Source organism: Papio anubis, chromosome 11, assembly GCF_008728515.1.
Source record: "Papio anubis isolate 15944 chromosome 11, Panubis1.0, whole genome shotgun sequence".
Taxonomy (NCBI): Eukaryota; Metazoa; Chordata; class Mammalia; order Primates; family Cercopithecidae; genus Papio; species Papio anubis.
The window spans coordinates 70,810,254-70,832,842 of record NC_044986.1 but is presented as its reverse complement, the minus strand read 5'-3'; the positions used below and the strand labels follow the sequence as shown (position 1 = coordinate 70,832,842).

Here is a 22,589-nt window from a genome sequence, read left to right as displayed (position 1 = left end):
TACCTTCATAAATGGATTAATCAATTCATGGATTAATGGGTTATCATGGGAGGGCAACTGGTGGCTTTAAAAGAAGAGAAGAGACCTGAGCTACCATATTAACAGTTTCAGGCCCCTTGCCATGTGATACCCTGCACCACCTCAGGAATCTGTAGAGTCCCTATCAGCAAGAAGGTTCTCACCAAGTGCAGCCCTTTGACCTTGGACTTTTCAACCTCCATAACCGTAAGAAATAAATTCCTTTTCTTATAAAATACCCAGTTTCAGGTATTCCAAGTAACAGAAAATGGCCTAAAATTCACTTTTTATTAATACAAAAAGGATGACATACTCCTCACCTATTCTGAATGAAACTATACACTATTGTATTGCCTGAGTATAAAAACCTTTTAAGTGTTAAACAAGGAATGATTCATATTTTGTCTGCAAAACTTTATTTATTTATTTTTTTTTTTTTTTTTTTTTTTTTTTGAGACAGAGTTAGGCTGAAGTACAGTGGTGCGATCTTGGCTCACCGTAACCTCTGCCTGCTGGGTTCAAGCAATTCTCGTGCCTCAGCCCCCAAAGTAGCTGTGACTACAGGCACGCACCACCACGCCCAGCTAATTTTTGTACTTTAAGTAGAAATGAAATTTCACCATGTTGGCCAGGCTGGTCACGAACTCCTCACCTCAAGTGATCATCCCACCTCATCCTCTCAAAGTAGTGGGATTACAGGTATGAGCCACTGCACCCAGCCTATTTTCTTCTGTTTAATAATTTAGCAACATTTTGAAGGAAGAGAAGCAACATTTATGATGGCAGAGAAGGAGAAAAAAAAATTTTTTTAATAAATAAAAAATACTTTAGCAACATTTTAATACATTTGTTATTTTACTCTGTGCTAATTACAATTTAATGACTAAGAGATATTTTTAAATTCACATATTTTGGCTGGCTGTAATCAATATGCATGAAAGACTGTAATGCATAAAAATATACTACCTTCATAATGTATGCATGCTACATGCAAAATATAACTTATGCATAAAATACATCCTATAAGAATAGAATCTGGTGTGAACAGTGTAACAGAAATGCAAATTCAAGACAGAAAGGACTATAAAATTTTTAAACGTCAAAAAAGGAAGCTGTTTATATATTTTTATAAATGAATAAAAGGGGTATCAAATCATGATGGTATTTAGAGTCCACTAAAAAGAGTGATTTATCAGTATTATATAAAGTTATTAAAAATCATTAGTTGGGCACAGTGGCTCATGCCTATAATCCCCACTTTGGGAGGCCAAGGCAGGCGGATCACTTGAGGTCAGGAGTTTAAGACCAGCCTGGCCAACATGGCGAAACTCCATCTCTATTAAAAACACAAAACTTAACCAGGTGTGGTGGCGGGCACCTGTGGTCCCAGCTACTGGGGAGGCTGAGGCAGGAGAATCACTTGAACCTGGGAGACAGAGGTTGCAGTGAGCTGAGATTGTGCCACTGCACTCCAGCCTAGGCGACAGAGCCTACTTCCAACTTAGTAGAAAGCTATAACTCAACTTCCCACCATGTCTTTCATAGAATGATGCAAAGCACAGCCTATATAATTTGGATGAGTTTTGTTTCCTAATGGCATAGATAGGTATTCTTTTATAATCAATTCTTAGCATGAACACAGTTCCTAAAAATCAGAGACAACAAAATGGTACAGTGATAGTCCTCAACATTTTTTCTGCCCTAAATTACCGGAGAAAAATGACATACACTCCAAAGAACAGAAGACGGGGAAGCAAGAGGGAGCACAGGGGAGAGGCCTCTTTATTCTGCCTCTAGCCCCTACAAAGAGAACCACTGAGTGAAAAAATAACTAGATACAAATCAAAAAACCTGCAGTATCATCCTGATTCTGCCATTAACTTGTTTTCTGAAATGGGCAAGCCACTTAATTTCTCTAATGAGGATAAAACTGCCTATGTCACAGGGTTGCTATCCAGATCAAATAACATTACACGAAAAGTGTCCACTGCATTATTTAACAATTATTATAAATACTCATCCCTGCCCCCTCTTCTTGGAATCTTGCACCCCTGTAAAATGAAGAATTCAATTAGCTCAAAAAGGGAGGAAAGGGCACTTTTAAATGTTCATAACTTTTATAAAAGCCTTTTATTGAGACTGAAACAAACACTTTTTATTCAAATGTGCTCCTCCTCCGAAGACATGGCACAGAACTTAGTGCCTTGAAAGGCGCAGGTACAGACTGTGAAGTTCCAAAATAGGACAGTCATAAGAGAGGTGCCCATGCCTAATGTTACACAGTTAACAGATGACAATAAAATATTCTATAAATACTTGGAACTAAAATTGCCTTCCAAGAATTAAATCACTAAAATTTCTATAAATCTACAAATATTGCCACATAGTCCAAAGAATCCCAACAGTATCAAGTAAAGTTTTACAGAATTGGCAAAACCAATCAGGTAGACAGTGTGGATATGGCAAGATTTTAAACAACATATTTAATTGGCTCTTCCAATAAAAAAAAAAAAAGTTGATTAAAATATATTAGAAAGGAAGAAAATTGGGGAGGGGCAAAACCATTAATCGCTACAACACTATTTAAGACTAAAGCTGGACTGAAATTTAAGAAGCTTATAAAGAAATAGATTAAATCACAGGGTTAGAATAAAAAAGCAAAAAGTTATAAAGTTTAAGAAAATAATATTTTTAAATCTCATTAGCAAAGTAAATGAAGATTAAAACTCAATTAGAGAAAGCTGAAAGAATTAAACTAGATTTAAACCTAAATACATAAAATAGAACTAAACTCTTTGTATTCTTAATTTTTCCTATGCTTTTTATTTTAAAAAATTTATTGATAATTATTCAAAATGACTAACCACATCTTTTTATTAAAGGACATTTTTTAATTTGGTACTTGGAAGATACTACTATCACTGCTTAGCTCTTGGGTCACATCAACAAAATGGGCCCATGTTATATCAACCTCCCATTTATTTGCTAATACATTTTATTTCTGGCTTCTGTCTCCATATTTGCACTGTGATTTGCCTGGCAGAAGGCGCCACTGACATCCCATTCAAATACAGGGGACCCTTTTAGGCGTTACTTTACTAGATATCTCTGTTACAGCAGGTATTATTGGCTAGTCATATAAACTCATCATACTTCATCAGACCTTGTCTTAGTTCTGCTTTTTCTTAGTCTCATTCTATACTTATTCTTTATCTATCCATCTATTAAATGTTCTAGCTTCCAGCCCACTTCTCCTTTTACTTTTTACTCTTTTTTTTAGAAATTTTATCTACTGGTTGCTTTAAATACCACCTACATAATAATAAAAATAGTGCTGGTAATAGCTACCATTTATTGAATAATATTGCATCAAACTATGTAAAATTAAATACAATTAAAGAGTCCAGGCGAGGCACCGTAGCTCACACGTGTAATCCCAGCACTTTGAGAGAACGAGGTGAGAGGAGTCCAGGACCAGCCTGGGCAACACAGTGAGACCCATCTCTAAAAAATAAAATTTTTTAAATTAGCTGGGCACGGTAGGGCACATGCCTGCTGTCCCAGCTACTTAGAAGGCTGAGGTAAGAGAACTGTTTAAGCCCGGAAGGCTACAAGAATTAAACTAGATTTAAACAGCACCACTCACTGCACTCCAGACTGGGCAACACAGCAAGACCCTGTCTCCAAAAACAAAAGGAGTCCAGCCATGACTCTTCTATCCACCGAGAAACATAAAACCAACTGTCTCCTGAATATGCCTACCTGGGTATCACAGTCATCTCAAGCTTGAACAAAACTCAATTCAATCTTTCAACCCTCTCTTCCACATCCTCCTCCTATACTCCCTAACTCAGTTGTAAATACCACCATCATTCAGTCACCAAAACTAAAAATTCAAATGTTATCTCTGACTCCTTTACCCTCTTCATTAAATCAATCAAGTCTTACCTTGATAACACAAAAGTATCATTGTACTCTCTCTCCCAACCATTGTATCATAACTAAAGTGATCAAGTCATCATCTCTCAACAGGTTTATCACTATAGCCTCCTCAAATCTATTGATCCACAACAGACAAAGCAATTCACATAATCCTAAAATGTGAATCCCAACCATGTCATCTGCCTGCTTAAATCAAGTGCTCTCCATTGCCGATAATAGAGGCATGAGAGATTTCAAGCTCCTCAGTAGCCAATAATATTAGCTAACATAAGCCAAACATACAAATAATCTCATTCAATCCTCACAAGAACCCTAATATCCTTATTTTACTCACAAAGAAACTGAGTTTCCATAGATAACCAAGGTCACACAGCTCCAGAGCACACTCTTAACCTCTATTCTTAATGCCACTGTGAAGAAGTGATTTTCTTTCCACATCTGTCTCCTCAATTAGATTACAAGCTGTTTAAAGGCAAAATAGTTATTTAACATTGTATTCTCAGTATTTGGCAAAACAGTAACCACAAGACATGTGCTCCAAAAAGTGTGTGTTGAGCTGTGAAATGAACTGCTAAAAAAGAATCCATGTTTACGTATCCTTAGAAGTACCATTTCCTTCAATATTCAAAGTTAGGTTTGAACAGCAAAGAACACAAAGAACAGCATCTTACATCTAGGCAAAATGAAGGAAAGTAGTCTGTGTTCATTTAGTGTCCATAATTTAGGTTGTTTTTTGAGGAAGCCCCAGAGCAACTCAGGAGCAATCACTCAATATGTGAAATGACATAAAGATTCAAATAGCAGTTTATTTCAAATTCTAAGAATTTAGAATTTTGAAAGAGAGAAGCAGAATAACCAAAGACTATCTGTTAATGTGGGTCACAAGGTAGTCAAGAGAAAATATTCAAACTTAAGAAGCATTTCCGACCACCAATAATCTAGAATATGTTATAGAAAAATATATCATATACACAAGAGATACAACTTTTTTTGAAGATATCTTTTAAAAAATATAAACATATCAAAAGAAATGTAAAATTGTACAATAAACCTAAGCCGTACTGGTTAATACCATAAACGCTAATTAATATCTATTAAAATTTAATTAACATGAAATAAAATGTTGAAATTCATCAGTTGCACTAGCCACACTTGAAGTGATCAAAGCCAAATGTGACTAGTGGTTACCATGTTGGATAGCACAGATACACATTTCCATAATCATGGAACATTCTAGTGTACAGCACACACTGCTGCAAAGATACTGACCCCAGATTTCATTTCTACTTTATTGACTTCTATATGGTCTGAATATTTTTCTAAAAAGCATTTACTTTTATAATTTTTGAATCTAACAAGATTTAGCAAATGATCACCGCCACAAGATGTATAAGTTTTTAAAAAACCAGCCTAACCATTTTGTAACCCATATTACATTATTTAAATTTTATGTGTTATTAAAAGATACAGAAGAATACCTAAAATAAAGAAAGAAATATTTGTAGGGATAAGAAAATTTGTTGGTAAAGATCTCTTTTTTCCAAATTAATCTATAAATACAATACTAAACAAAATCCCAGACAGAATATTTAGGTCAATTAAAGGCCTAAATATACAAAACATAATGTTGAAAGTTGTATAAAAAAATATGGCAATAGCTTTATAAATAATTAACTAAAAGGCCGGGCACGGTAGCTCACACCTGTAATCCCAGCACTTTGGGAGGCCAAGGTGGGTGGATCACTTGAGGTCAGGAGTTCAAGACCAGCCTGGCTAACATGGTGAAACCCCATCTGTACTAAACATACAAAAATTAGCCAGGCACAGTGGCACATGCCTGTAATCTCAGCTACTCAGGAGACTGATCCATGAGAATAGCTTAAACCCGGGAAGCGGAGGTTACAGTGAGCTGAAATCACGCCACTGCACTCCAGCCTGAGTGACAGTGAAACTTCGTCTGAAAAAAAAAAATTTAACTATAAAAGTGTCAGAGCAGTTTACAATTCATTTTAAAGCAAAACAATTAAATGTCTAACTTTAAACCTAACACATGCAGTCTCACTTGACACTCCAAATAATTTTTTCACTTTCAAAGCTAACATACACCCATTTGTAGAAGTAATACATTTTTATTTATAGAAATAATTCAGTTGTAAATTATTGGCAATGAATAATCAGCACTAAAATTTATGGCCAATTGCTTTGAGCATTTTCCTTTTTTTAAATTTTTAGAGACAGGGTCTCACACTATATTGCCCAGGATAGAGTACAGTGGCTATTCACAGGCACAATCATGGTGCACTACAGTTAGAGTCTCCCAAGTAGCTGGCATTACAGGCAAGCACCACCACGGCCAGCTACTTCGGGTATTTTAGGTGTGAACATTAAGTAACATCTTTCATGCACACTTAGATTAATAAAAACTCACATAAGGTTTGTATGTTTATTTTATTAAAGGTTTAGATCTGTGAGAAAAACACATTTCCTCAAGTATTCTAGCTTCCTGTCATAAAACTGAGTATTTTCATTTCATTTTTTTTTTTTTTTTTTTTTTGAGATGGAGTCTCACTGTCTCACCCAGGCTGGAGTGCAGTGGCGCAATCTCAGTTCATTGCAACCTCTGCTCCTGGGTTCAAGCGATTCTCCTGCCTCAGCCTCCTGAGTAGCTGGGACTGCTGACGCGCACCACCACGCCCAGCTAATTTTTTATTTTTAATAGAGACAGGGTTTCACCATCTTAGCCAGGCTGGTCTCTAACTCCTGACTTCAGGTGATCCGTTCACCTCGGCCTCCCAAAGTGCTGGGATTACAGGTGTGAGCCACCACACCCAGCCAAAACTGAGTATTTTCATTTTTATTGATGGTTTTCTTTTCTCAATTACCATTTCATTACTTCTCTCAATCCTCTTACTTTCATGATATTTATCTAGTGTCAGGAAAAACCAAGGCAAACCTACCTTACACATTCCTTCCTTGCCTTTTTCATCCCTATTAATACATATCTCCATAATTACAGACCAGGGCTCATCTGGAGGTATTCATATGTTCCACATTTCCTATCCCCTCATGTCCACTGTGTCCCTACAGTTTACTAGAAAAGATTCTTTTCAATCATGTACTTTCTGCCACAGGTGTTCCCAATAATTTTCAATTCTTTTTTAGGTGGGAGGGACAGGAATTTGAGGCTGCAGTGAGTAGGCTATGATTGTGCTACTGCACTCCAGACTGGGAAACAGAAACCTTGTCTCTAAAAAAAAAAAAAAAAAAAAAATCAGAATCAGAAAAATATTTTATCAAATGAATTTTGACAATTAGAACTCACTTTCATAGTGTAAGATACTAATCAGTATATATCTCATTCATTTGGTATATATCTTAGTCCCCTTGTGCTGCTATAACAAAAATACCAGACCAGGCTATTTATTTATTTATTTATTTTCTTATGTTTTGTTGTTGTTGTTTTATTTTTCTTATTTTGTTTGGGGTAATTTGTAAACAATAGAAATTTATTTCTCACATTCCTGGAGGCTGGGAAACCCGAGGTTAAGGCACCGGCAAGACTGGTGTCTGGTGAGGCTTTTCTCTGCTTCCAAGATGGCACCTTGTTGCTGCATCCTCCAGAGGGGAGGAACACTGTGTCCTCACATGGCAGAAGGAATGTAAAGGCAGGAGAGCTCTCGCTTCAACCTTGAGTCCTTTCACAAGTGTGCTAATCCCATTCATAAGAGCAGAGCCTTCATAACTTGGTCAACCCCCAAGAGCCACACTTCTTATACTGCAGCACTGGGGATAAGTTTCAACATGAATTTTGGAGAGGATACCATCATTCACACCATAGCAATATACCACTTATCTAGGTTGGGTGCGGTAGCTCATGCCTGTAATCCCAGCACTTTGGGAGGCCGAGGTGGGCAGATCACCAGAGGTCAGGAGTTCGAGAGCAGCCTGCCCAACATGGTAAAACCCTGTCTCTACTAAAAATGCAAAAATCAGCCAGGCGTGGTGGCACACACCTATAGTCCCAGCTACTCAGGAAGCTGAGGCACAAGGATCACTTGAACCCAGGAGGCAGAGGTTGTAGTGAGCTGAGATTGCGCCACTGCACTGCAGCTTGGGTGACAGAGCAAGACTCCATCTCAAAAATAAAAAATTGAAAAAATATATATATATATATATACACACACACACAGTACTTATCTAATGGTGGCTCAAAATGTAGGCTAAACACAATCGGTTTATATCATAAGGTAAATTTTTGAATATATTTGGAAGAAATGGCCAGGAGTAACAATAGAGAAGACTCTTTTATTGTTAGGGTCCAAATACTTGTTTTCTATCTTCAGGTACTTATTTGAAAATCAAGGTTAAAGATTAAAACCTTCCAAATATAAAATAAAACCTCAACTAGCCACTTAGGATCAGCTGCTAGTAAAACATGTAAAACAAAGAGGTTACTCGAGCTTCCGGTAGTGTCACTGATGGCAGTAGCAGGCTGTCTAGAGCAGCTGCTGCAAAGACACTGGCTCCAATAGGGGAGGTGCAGCCAGGGCTGCATGTTCCACAGAGCCCAAAGAAGTTGGGAACAGGTGGAAGCCACACCCACTTCCAAGCTGGCAGGGCTGGAGCCCCACCCTCCTGAGTGCAGCTGCAGCCACCCAGCCATGGCTGTGGACCTAGGTATCCCTGCATTCTCTGGGGCCCGGGAAGTCCCCTTTTCCCCTGCAGGCTCAGAAGTGCCTGCTCCCGTGCCTGGCCTCTCCTCAATCCCAGCACCTGCTCCGAGGTGATAATGTTAATGTGGTTAAGTCATTTTCAACTTTCACTATGAATTTGTATTCAAAGTTGGGAAAGCAATTATAGATGACAGAATGAAAACATCAACCTTAAAAACACAGTTAATAGAAGTAAGGAGATAGAAAGATGGAAGAAGTAGCAGAGGAAAGACTAGTGGCACCAGTAATCTCATTCTCCATAATGAGAAGTCAATGGATTCCATTGAAATTTGGGTTTATCTGTTTTGTTTTGGCTTGGTGTGTGTGTATATATGTGTGTGTGTGTGTGTGTGTGTGTGTGTGTGTGTGTGTGTGTGTGTGTGTGTGTGTGTGTGTATATATATATATGGTTTGTTTTTTTTTTTTTGAGACAGAGTCTCTCTGCCACCCAGGCTGGAGTGCAATGGTGCAATTTCAGCTCACTGCAACCTCTGCCTCCCAGGTTCAAGCAATTCTCCTGCCTCAGCCACCCGAGTAGCTGGGACTATGGGCGCATGCCAACACACCTGGCTAATTTTTGGTATTTTTAGTAGACACAGGGTTTCGCCATGTTGGCAACGCTTGAACTCCTGACCTCAAGTGATCCACCTGCCTCAGCCTCCAAAAGTGCTGGAAATACAGGTGTAAGCCACCACGCCCAGCCTGAAATTTGACAGAACAAGAAATTTTAAGAAATGTAAGCATAGTATATTATTTAAAAGTACAAGGAACCAAAAGAACTAAAATCATTAATGTAACTGTATACAGTAGTATTTTCTGACTGGGAAAGTGTGTTTTAAAGTTTGTATCTTAATGTCTTAGGATAAAACACATCTCCCAGTTCATCCTAGGCCCCCAACACATTTCCTATTATATTACCATAAGTCAAATTTACACATTTATAAATTCTTGCCTTACCCTTTGACATTTGAGTTTATCCAAATATAGGGGTAATTCCCAGGATATAAAAAAAGTTTCAAAAAAATTATTGTCCCCATAATTACTTATATTTCTATATACTATCAATGAACAATAAGAAAAGGAAAGAAAATAATCCCAATTTACAATAGCATCAAAAATAATAAAATTAAATTTAACCAAAGAAGTGTAAGACTTACGCACTGAAAACCTACTAAACACTGCTAAAATTACTTTAAAAAGACCTAAGGCTGGGCGCAGTGGCTCACGCCTATAATCCCAGCACTTTGGGAGGCCAAGGCAGGCGGATCAGAAGGTCAGGAGTTCGAGATAAGCCTGACCAACATGGTGAAACCCCATCTCTACTAAAAATACAAAAATTAGCCAGGCATGATGGCGCATGCCTGTAATCCCAGCTACTCAGGAGGCTGAGGCAGGAGAATCATTTCAACCCAGGAAATGGAGGTTGCAGTGAGCTGAGATCGTGCCGCTACACTCCAGCCTGGGCGAGCAAGGGTCTGTCTCAAAAAAAAAAAAAAAAGACCTAAATAAATGGAAAGACATTCTGTCTTCATAACTTGGAAGACTTAATAGTGTATTTATCTATATATTCAATGTAATTCCAAGCAAAATTCCAACTGCCTTTTTTACAGAAATGAAAAAGCTATCCCCAAAAATTCATATGGAATTATGAGGGATCTCGAATTAAATAATAATAATAATAATCTTGAAAAACGAAGTTGGAGGACTTACACTTCCTGACTTCAAAATCTACTACAAAGCTACAGTAATCAACACAGTGTCGTACAGGCCAGGCACAGTGGCTAATGCCTATAATCCCAGCACTTTGGGAGGCCAAGGTGGGAAGACAACTTGGGCCTAGGATCAAGCCAGACTTGAGTCTGAGACCAGCCTGGGCAACATAAGGAGACCCCGTTTATATAAAAAAAATTTTAAAAATAGCTAGGGATGGTGGTATACGCATATAGTCTCAGTTACTTGGGAGGCTGAAATAGAAGGATCACTTGAACCCAGGAGTTCAAGGTTTCAGTGAGCTATGATTGCACCACTGCACCCCAGCCTGGGTGACAGAGCAAGACCCTATCTCCAAAAAAAAACAAAACACACATAGACAAAAACACCAATGTCATACTGGCATAAGGACAAACATATGTATCAATAGAATAGAATGGAGTCCAGAAATTTACCTATGGTCACCTGATTTTGTCAACAGTATCAAGATCACTCAATGGGGAAAAGAATAGTCTCTCCAATAAATGATATTGAGACAATTGGATTTCCGCACGCAAAAGAATAAAGTTGAACCCTTATTTCATACCTTATACAAAAATTAACTCAAAATTGATCAAATGCTTCAATCTAAGATCTTAAACTACAAAACTCTTAGAAGAAAACACAGGCATAAATCTTTATGATCCTGGATTTAACAACAGATTCTTACATATGACAGCAAAAGCAAAGCATAAGCAACAAAAGAAAAATAAATTGGACATCATCAAAATTTAAAACTTTTGTGCATCAAAGGACACTATCAAAAAATTAAAGTTAATCCCCAGAATGGGAGAAAATGTTTGCAAATCATATGCTAGCTGATAAGGGTCTAGTATCCAGAATATAAAAATAACTTTTACAACTTAACAAAAAGACGACAACCCAATTAAAAAATGGGCAGAGAGCTTCAACATTTTCCCAAAGATATACAAATGTCCAATAAGCATACAAAAAGACGCTAACATCAAAAGTTTTCATTAGAAAAACGCAAATCAAAATCACAAAGAGACATCATTTCACACCCACTCATAGTAAAAAATAAGCTTTGGCAGTAGAGAAACCGGAACCCTTATACACTGCTGGTAGGAATGCAAAACAGTGCAGCTGCTTTGGAAAACAGTTTGGTGGTTTCTCTAGAAGTTAAACACAGAAATATCATGTGACCCAGCAGTTCCACTACTGTGTGTGTACCCAAGAGAAATGAAAACACATTCCAACACAAAAGCTTATACCTAAATGTTCATAAGAAGCATTGTTCCTAATAGACAAAAAATGAAAACAACATAAGTGTCTATCAACCAATGAATGGATAAACAAAATGTGGTATATCCACACAATGGAATATTCCACTATTAAAAGGAATGAAGGACTGATACATGCTACAACATGGATGAACTCTGAAAGCATAAGTAAAATAAGCCCAAACACAAAAGGTCATATATATAAACACAAAAGATCATATATTATTATATGGTTCCATTTATATAAAATGCTCAGAATAGACAAATTCATAGAAAAACAAAGTATACTGGTAGTTCCCAGGATACTGGGCTAGCGGAGGGAATAGTGAATGACTACTTAATGGGTATGGGATTTCATTTTGGGGTGATGAAAATGTCCTGAATTAGATAGTGGTGATGATTGTAAAACTTTGTGAATATACTGGCAGTCACTGAATTGTATACTTTATAATGGTTAAAATGATCAATTTTATGTGACATAAATTTTACCTCAATTTTTTAAAAAGTAATTATTCTTGGGTACAGAAATCGGGGTGTGTGAGGAGCGGGGGGGTCTTGCTTTCTCATCATTAATCTTTTTTACTACTTAAATTTTCCAGATAGTAGTCCCCCCATTATCTGAGGTAGATGCATTGTAAGATGCCCCATGGGTATCTGAAACTGTGGATAGTACTGAACTATATGCATATACATACATATATACATACACACACACACATACATGCTATGTTTTTCCTACACATACATACCTACACATCATACTATGATAAAGTTCCATTTATAAATTAGGCATAATAACAGATTAACAACAACTAACTAAAAATAGAACAATTATTAAAATATACTGTAATAAACGTTATGTGGACGTGGTATGTATCTCTCTCTCAAAATGTCTTATTATACTGTCCTATGGGTAACTGAGACCTCAGAAAGTTCGAAAAAGGACACAAGAGGGGACTTTTGTACCAAATGGCCTCAAATAGGTAAATAAACAAACTGATTTCTCAGCTAAGTTGAAACATTGGAAGTTACTAATAAAGGGGAAACAACAGAGCTTCATGGCCTCTGAATTATATCCTGCATATTCTCTTGTCTTCTCTAATCATCTTTCTTCTCCCATTATAGCTTCTGAGAGGAAACAAGATTGGGCACATTCAGGGTAGAATGTCTGTAGATTATGATACTATTACAGATGTAGTTCACTGACAGTAGTTTAAAATTTGGGGAATTAAATAATTAGGTAAATTATATAAACTTTTCTCCTTCCAAATAATAAGCAAAAAAGTTTTAAGTAAAAATTTTGCAATGTGTATAAGTTTTCCCAAGGAAAATTGTACTCAGTTACTCAATAGTTAATGATAGCACACTTGCTATTACCAGACTTAAATTTCCTGAGTTTTCCTTTAATTGAAGACGTTCGGTGATAAAGTCACTTCTAAAGTTTTCATCCATTTTTCTTCAAATATAAGTTCCACATAGTGCATATGAAGAGTTTAATACTTACTTATCAAGGAAATCTTTGTCCACTACAGCAGAGATGTCAAGCAGAGGATTTCCCATTCCAAAGAGAATATTTTCTCTAAAAAAACACAAAATACAAGTTAGAAATACTTCTAAAAGTAAGTTGATATGTAAAAGGTACACAAAATAAAAATATCTATCTTCATTTCAACCTGAAAATAAACCTAACATACCAGTTTATTAAACATTTGATTTGCCTATTATATGTAGGACATTTTAGAGGTAGCATAAAGACATTTAGAAAAAAAGATGATTATCAGAGAAAGATGCAAATCAAAACTACAATGAGACACCATCTCACATCAATCATAATAACTATATATATATATTTTATTTTATTTTTTTTTTTTTTGACACGGAGTTTTGCTCTTGTCGCCCAGGCCAAAGTGCAATGGCATGATCTCAGCTCACTGCAACCTCTGCCTCCCAGGTTCAAGTGATTCTCCTGCCTCAGCCTCCTGAGCAGCTGGGATTAAAGGTGCCTGCCACCATGCCCGGCTAATTTTTGTATTTTTAGTAGAGATGGGGTTTCACCATGTTGGCCAGGCTAGTCTCGAACTCCTGACCTCAGCTGATCCACCTGCCTTAGCCTCCCAAAATGCTGGGATTACAGGTGTGAGCCACCATGCCCAGCCCAGAATAACTACTATTGAAGAGTCAAAAAAAAAAAAAAAACCCCAGATGTTGTCGAGGTTGCAGAGAAAAGGTAATACTTACAAACTGTTGATGGGAATGCAAATTAGCTTAGCCCCTGTGAAAAGAAGTTTAAAGATCTCTCAAAAAACTTAAAATATAATTACCATCTGACCCAGCAATCTCATTATGGGTATATACCCAAAGAAAAATGAATCATTCTAGGCCGGGCACAGTGGCTCATGCCTGTAATCCTAGCACTTTGGGAGGCCGAGGTGGGTGGATCATGAGGTCAGGTGACCAAGACCATCCTGGCCAACATGGTGAAACCCTGTCTCTACTAAAAATACAAAAATTAGCCAGGCATGGTGGCACACGCCTGTAGTCCCAGCTACTCAGGAGGCTGATGCAGGAGAATCGCTTGAACCCGGGAGGCAGAGGCTGCAGTGAGCCGAGATCGTGCCACTGCACTCCAGCCTGGGCGATGGAGCGAGACTGTGTCTTAAAAAAAAAAAAAAAAAGAAGAATCATTCTACCAAAAAGACATGTTTATTACAGCACTCTTCAAAATAGCAAAGACATGGAATCAACCTAGGTGCCCATCAATGGTAGAATGGATAAAGAACATTCAAAACATATACACCATAGAATACTACGCAGCCATAAAAAAGAACGAAATTATGTCCTTTGCAGCAATATGGATGCAGCTGAATTATCCTAAGTGAATTAACATAGAAACAGAAAACCAAATACCACATGTTTTCACTTATAAGTGGGAGCTAAACACTGGGTACACAGGGACACAAAGATGTCAGGACAATAGACACTGGAGATTCCAAAATCAGGGAAGAAGAGAGGAAAGTAAGAGCTGAAAAACTACCTATTGGGTACTGTGTTCACTACTTAGATGATGGGGATCATTACAAACCCAAGCTTCAGTATCACATGAAATACCCATGTAACAAACCTGCACATGTACCCCCCTGAATGTTATTAGAGAGCCCATGGCACATCCTGGAACAGTCCAAGCAAGAGCCCTATCTACCCTTGACAAAAAATGACTGTGGTAGGGTCTTCACAATGGACATCAGAACTGATACAATTCTTTTATTATGTATCCAAAAAATTTAAATATATGCTAACTTTTTATAGAATAATTTGTAACTTTTACAAATTTAACTGCACATTTTTTCATCTAAAAATGTCTAGCTAAAACTTTTATTCATGTCTTATGTTTCCTATACTTCTTATATTCATGTCTTCTCATGCATATACTTGTATGTTAAATATATAAGGATTCATTTCAGATGCCTACAACATGAAATAAAGCAAAACAAAAACAAATCAACAAGAAATGATATAATTTTAAATTACATTTAACAGACTTGGAGGAAGTCTGTTTTCCAAAAGAGATCACAGTATGGTTCCAATCCAAATAAAAGAACTCCACCACAAGTGATGCCTTAAACGGAAGCTCATCTAGCAGTAAGAAATGGGCCAGTGAATACTGTTGGATCAGTCTCAACAGGAGACATTCATCTAGTTTATCCAATAAGATTTGTCTCTGTGTAATTTTCTACTGGTCTCCAGTTTATTGATGATCCGCCTCCCTTTCAGTTGCCTCCAAACCAGTTACCATTCTCACCATTTGGCGACTATGAGTAATATCAATGGACTAGCACACCAGGATTTTTTTAAGAGAATGAGGCATAGCCTATAATTATAATCTGTAATGATTTTTAGAGGATAAAATTACAGTCTCTTATTAACACCATAGATTGAGCAACTATGGCTGAATATGCAGTAAAGAGACATTTGTCTCTTTTCTATTTAAAGAAAGCTGAGTGGAGGAGGGTAAGATAATACACTTACTTATTCACACTTAAACTGCATTTGTGATCAAAGCAAGTCTAATAAAAAGAAAGTACTTTAAGTGCTTAGAAGGTGAAGGATCAATAGACAAATACAGTAAAACCTAACCATGATTTCACTGGGACTACTCTGCCTGATTTGTATATTCTTATCCAAACAATAAAAACTCCTACAACTTGTTATTTAAAAAAAAAAAAAAAAAAAAAAAAAAAAAGGATGGGTACTCTTATTGGGCTACTTGGCTTTTTATTTTCATTTGCCCTTTTTATCACCCCTTGCAAGCATCCAGTTCAATGTATAGAGTCATGTAACCACAAAACTATGGAACATTTCCATCACAGCAACAACAAAAAAGCATCCTTCTGCCCCCACATCAATCCCTCTACCCTCAATTTGTCCCCTCTCAGTTTTAAGGAATATAATTGTTATACCTCTTTCTAAGAAGTCAAACCTTTGAACATCTACTGCATTACTAAAATAGTTTATTATACTCCGTTTAAAAACTCAGTAAAGATAGTCTTACAGAGAGCCTAATAATTGATTCTAAGAATGAATTACAATTCAAGAGTCAAATAATTCACGTCTGAGTCTCAGTTCTTGAGGTAGCTTGTAGAGAGACTTAAGCAAGCCATCTACCATCTCTGGGCCTAAATGTTAATAATGTTTGACTTGTTCCCAAATAATATTACAATTCAGTTAAGGTCATTTGAAGTCATGCTTATAATAAACTGGAATTGTGTGTCATCTTTTCCTTGCTGTCCTCCTTCTTGTACCCCAAATTTCCTCACTCAAGAGTAGAATTTTGGTGGAATTGATCCCTCAGGCAAACCAAAACCGAAGTCAATCAGTCCAATATATTTCTCTAGCCTTAGTGATCAGTTCAGAGACTGGCATGTAACCTAAGCCAGGAAAATCAGAATGAACTCAAGATTTTTTTCTATGATGCTCAGATACAGAACATATTTTTCCCTAATAGATATAAATGAAGAAGGTGCTAGAAGCCGTAAAAACCTAATGGCCTCAAGGTGGCTGCCTTGGGATAAATTTGACACCACAGAAAGCAGAGTGCGAAAACTGAAAGAAACCAGGTCATTAATGAAGTTGTTGGACCACCTAATTAAGCTTTACCTGAAATCTATACTCCATCTGAACTTCTCTGTTTTTTGTTTTGCTTTGCTTTTTTAAGTACAGGGGTACAAGTGCAGGTCTGATACGTAGGCAAACTTGTGTTACGGGGGTTTGTTGTACAGGTTATTTCATCACCCAAGTATCTGGACTTTTCAATTACATATGTTGGTAGTTTTGTTTATTTCAATTTGAGGCTGGTTTATAGTTACTTACAACTGAAAGTATAGGGACAGATGTAAATTGTCATTAGTTCATTTTGTGAATCTGTTTAATATGTAATGCATTTTTATTATAAAACTGTAATACAGACAAGATTATTAGTGCTCAATTTTTTTTTTTTTTTTTTTTTTTTTTTTTTGAGACAGAGTCTTGCTCTGTCACCAGGCTGGAATGCAACAGTGCAATCTCGGCTCACTGCAACCTCCGCCTCCCAGGTTCAACTGATTCTCCTGCCTCAGCATGCACCACTATGCCCAGCTAATTTTTGTATTTTTAGTAAAGATGGGGTTTCACCATGTTGGCCAGGATGGTTTCCATCTCTTGACCTCGTGATCTGCCCTTCTCGGCCTCCCAAAGTGCTGGGATTACAGGCATAAGCCACCACGCCCAGCCTAATCTTAACACTACAGTTCCCCAATGGAGAACGGATGCAACATAGAACCTGATGAGTGATGCTATTAGGCTGAATCTTAACACTACAATTCCCCAGTGGAGAACGTATGCAACACAGACCCTGATGCATGATGCTATTAGGCTGCAATTGTCCAAAGCCTGCATGAAACTGGTTGCAGAAGTTGTGGCTGGTATAAGCAGTGAGGAGAAAGGAATTTAAATTAGCACAGGCTGGACGTGGTGGCTCACACCTGTAATCCCAGCACTGTGGGAGGCTGAGGCAGGTAGATGGTTTGAGTCCAGGAGTTCAAGGCCAGCCAGGACAACATGCCAAAACCCCACCTTTACAAAAAATTGGCTGGGCACAGTGGCTCACACCTGTAATCTCAGCACTTTGGGAGGCTGAGGCGGATGCATTGTCTGTGCACAGGAGTTCAAGACCAGCCTGGGCAACATGGCAAGACTCCATCTCTACAAAACTACAAAAATTAGCCAGGCATGATGGCGTGTGCCTATAGCCCCAGCTACTAGGGAGGCTGAGGTGGAAGAATCCTTGAGCCCAGGAGGTTGAGGCTACTGTGAGCCATGAGTATGCTACCACCTCAAAAAAAAAAAAAAAAAGAAAAGAAAGAAAGAAAAAGAAAAATATAAAAAATCAAGCCAGGCATGGTGGTGCACACCCATAATCCCAGCTACCACGGAGACTGAGGTGAGAGGATCGCTTAAGCCTGGAAGGTCGAGGTTGTAGTAAGCTGTGATTACACCACTGCACTCCAGCCTTGGGTGACAGAGTAAGACGCTGTCTTAAAAATAAATTAACTAAATAAAGTGGCACATAAAAGATATCTTCAAATAGTAAGTTAAGTAAAAAAGATATCATTATTTTCAAAAGCAAATAAAACTTTGTTCATGTCACATTTCTCTCTCCTTCACTGCACATAACTGAGATTATAATGGCTAGTTTCTCACATACAAATACATATAAACTAGTGTCCAGGCCAGTAAATACTATGCCCTTCTTAAATGATGAACATACTATACGAATAAGCATTTATTTTTATCTTGTTCTACTAGAATGTGAACAAGATGAGGTTTAGTCTATAGCCAAAAACTATGACTAACCCATACTGGGATTACTTTTTGTTCCAAATGTTAGCAATATCTTTTTTTTGGAATGGATGCTAGGATGAGAGATACTGAATAATCTTTTTTTTTTTTTTTCTGAGGGGGAGTCAGCAATTTTATAAATGTCTCATAAGTTAGGTTTGCAGCGAACATAAACCTACACTATAATTATTATTTTGTTGGACAGTCAACAAATTTTATACTGACATATATATTAGAGTAAGAGTTCCTGAGAAAATTTTTTCTTGGCTATTGATATATTAATGTTTGAATGTTGATTAGCCCTCTCACTAACAGAAACGTTTAGTTATGGTGCCAGAATAAACACTAACAATGACTGCCTTTAACTGTTTACACCAGTCACCTTCTCTTTCAATCCAGAAACCTCAGCTTTATATGTGACTCTTCTCTCTACATCAACTAGCCCCATCTTATTAGTAAGGACATCAACTTGGTTTTATCAAACACTTCTTGTACCTGGATCTCCCACAATATACCCACTAGCACCAGGCCCTCTACAGACATTGCCTGAATTTCTACATTGTCAGCAATTTTTTTAGCCACAATAAATCCTGCACATTATCACCAAAATCATATTATTTTAAACAATTCTAACCATAATATTTTTCCACTTAAAATCTACCTAGCTTCTGATTATTAATAGGATAAAATCCAAAAGCATAATATAAAGGACATTGAATCTAGCTCAAACTCACCATATTTCATCATATCTAAGATGCCATTTATTCATAAAATAATCCCAATTTCCGATGGTGATGTAAAACACAATCAGCTGTAAGATGTATGCCAATTTCAGAGTTGTTAAAATGGGAAGAAATGTGCACGTTAAGATCAAAATTCAGTAATTCTTTAGCCTTACCTCTCACCATTCTAATATATACAACCTATTTTAATCATAATGCCTTACTGTTATTTGAATAAGACTGCCTGTAAAGTCCTTCTCCTACTTCCTTTGCCTGGAAAACTCCCATTCATCTTTTTAAAATTCCCTATATGCTACCAGTCTTGGGAAATTTTTCCTGATCGACTCCTACCCAAGGGCTTCCACATAAGATATACAAGTTGCCCCCAACACCACTCAAGAGTGCTGTTAACAATGTAGAAAATGGCTCCTGGTACTGTATATCAAGGCACTGCATCCCTCCCTCCCAAAGATTTATTCATTCCCTCCTGCTCAGTTCTAAAAGTCCTTTGATGAACTTTTTAGTTTATTTTAGGGGTTGCTTTGAACTTTATCTTAATCAACTGATCTTAATCACCTACACAACAAAGGGTAAAGATTTTTTTGAAATCTTATTTACATTTGTATTCCCAATGGCTAGCATATGATAATTCCATGGGTTTTGAGTGATTCTGTGATTATAGGTTCTGATCTTTAGTTTCTTTCTCTTTTTGAGACAGGCTCCTGTTCTGTTGCCCAGGCTAGAGGGCAGTGGTGCAATCACGGCTCACTGCAGGCTCAACCTCCCAAGCTCCCCCACTTCAGCCTCTCAAGAAGTTGGGACTATAGCCACCATGCCCAGTTAATTTTTTTCTTTTCAGTAGAGACTGGGTCTCCCTCTGTTGCCCAGGCTCGTCTCAAACTCTTGGGCTTAAGCTATACTTCTGCCTCAGCCTCCCTAGGTTCTAGGATCACAGGTATGCAACCCAATATACACCTTTATAAAGACATAGAAGTTTTGAAAATAAAAAGTTAGCAAAAAGACACACCATGAAAACACTAATCATAAATTACAGTGGCTATATTAATATCAGACAAGGTAAGCTTTAAAATAGAGAGTATCACCAGATACAAAGGGATTTCATGAAAATAGGTCAAATCATCAAGAAAACATAATAATACTAAAGATAACAATACAAAGTATGTACACACCAAATAAAATGGCTTCAAAATACTTTTTAAAATACTTACAAACTAAAGAAATAGGCAAATACATAATCTTAGTTCAGCACCCTTCTTTCAGTAATTAGTAAAACAGGTAGACACACCAAAAATTAAAGAATCACACTACACATTATTTATCCTAGTGGAAGAAAAACTTAAGTGCACAGAGAAATCTCTACACAAATGTCTCTAACAGATTTATTTGTAAAGGGAAAACACTAGGCCAGCCACGGTGGCTCACACCTGTAATCCCAGCACTTTGGGAGGCTGAGGTGGAAGGATCACTTGAGGCCAAGAGTTCAAGACCAGCCTGGGCAACATAGTAAGACCTCATCTCTACAAAAAATAAAAATAATTAGCTGGGTGCAGTTGTGCATGTCTCTAGTCCTAGCTCCTCAGGAGGCTGAGATGGGAGAATTATTTAAGCCCAAGAGGACTGTAGTGTTCAACAATCATGCCAATACACTCTGGCCTGAGTGACAGAGAGAGCAAGATCATATCTCTTTAAAAAAAAAAAAAAAAAAAAAATGGCCGGGCACGGTGCCTCACGCCTGTAATCCTAGCACTTTGGGAGGCTGAGGAGGGCAGATCATGAGGTCAGGAGTTCGAGACTAGCCTGACCTAGTGAAACTCTGCCTCTACCAAAAATAGAAAAATTAGCCGGGCATAGTAGTGTGCACCTGTAATCCCAGCTACTTGGGAGGCTGAGGCAGGAGAATCACTTGAACCCAGGAGGCGGAGGTTGTGGTGAGCCAAGATCGCGCCACCGCACTCCAGCCTGAGCAACAGAGCAAGACTCCGTCTCAAAAACAGAACAAGAAAAAAAAATGGTAAAAATCTGGAAACGTAATAAATGCCCTTCAACAGGTAAATAGGTAAACAAACTATGGTACACCCATAAAAGAGAAGCAATAAAAAGGAATGAACTATGACACACACAACAGCTTAAACGGATCTCAAAGGCATTGTGCTAAGTGAGAAAAAAGCCGTTATCTACGGGTTACGTACTATATGATTCCATTTACATAACACTCTCAAAGTTACAAAATTACACTGATGGAAAACAGATCAGTAGTTGCCTGGGGTTAGGGTTCAGAGAAAAGCATAACCATAAAGAAATGATATGAAGAAATTTCTTTGTGGTAACAGAACAGTTTAATACCCTGAATGTGGTAATAGCTACATGAATCCAGACATGATAAAATTTTATAGAACTATACACCACCACTTCCTCAATTAAAAACAATATATACAAACTGGTGAAATTCTAATAAAGTCTATAGTCAACTTCCAACTATTGTATAACACCGAAATCAGCTTCCTGGTTTTGGTAACACACTATAGTTATGAAAGATATATCATTGGGGGAAGTTGAGTGAACAGGGCACAGGAACTTTCTCTACAATTTTTGTGATTTCTGTGAGTTGTATTTCAAAAGAAAAGGGAGGAAAAGGATATAAAACAGATATATTAAAAATGTTTAGGCCAGGTGTGGTGGCTCACACCTGTAATCTCAGCACTTTGGGAGGCCGAGGCAGGAGAATCACTTGAGCCCAGGAGTTCGAGACCAGTCTGGGCGAGACCCTGTCTTTGTATTTTACATAGTGAGACCCTGTCTTTATATTTTAAAATAATGTTTTTAATGCTTAAAAACAAATTAGGGTGACATCATTGGGAATGGCAGAGTAAGGACCTCCAAAAATCCTCTCTTCCATAAAAGCAACAAGAACACTGGAAAAAAAAAATGTCAAAACTTGGGCCGGGCATGGTGGCTCACACCTGTAATCTCAGCACTTTGGGAGGCCGAGGCGGGCAGATCACAAGGTCAGGAGTTCAAGACCAGCCTGGCCAACATGGTGAAACTCCATCACTACTAAAAATACAAAAATTAGCTGGGTGTGGTGGCAGGCGCCTGTAATTCCAGCTACTCTGGAGGCTGAAGCAGGGAAATCGTTTGAACCTGGGAGGCAGAGGTTGCAGTGAGCCAAGATTACACCATTGCACTTCAGCCTGGGCAACAATGCAAGACTATATCTCAAAAAAAGTCAAAAATAGACTTTTTCAGAACTCTGAATAGTAACCAAAAAGTCTGCAACAATCCAAGTAGCATTTATTCAAAAAAGATGGCTG

At 37.6% G+C, this 22,589-nt stretch overlaps 1 protein-coding gene across 6 annotated transcripts in view; it reads right to left on the bottom strand.

Annotated features, from left to right (window-relative positions):
* The window catches only part of ADK (adenosine kinase), a 566,335-nt gene that overhangs the window by 504,890 nt on the left and 38,856 nt on the right, over window positions 1-22,589 (bottom strand). For 5 of the 6 annotated variants that reach the window (XM_017962928.3, XM_021944000.2, XM_017962924.3 and 2 more), the window contains one exon: window positions 13,167-13,241. In XM_017962928.3, the coding sequence (XP_017818417.1) occupies window positions 13,167-13,241 (75 nt within the window). Of the gene's footprint in view, window positions 1-4,631; window positions 4,775-13,166; window positions 13,242-22,589 lie in introns of those variants that run through there. The other variant, XM_017962927.3, reaches the window with a different exon arrangement.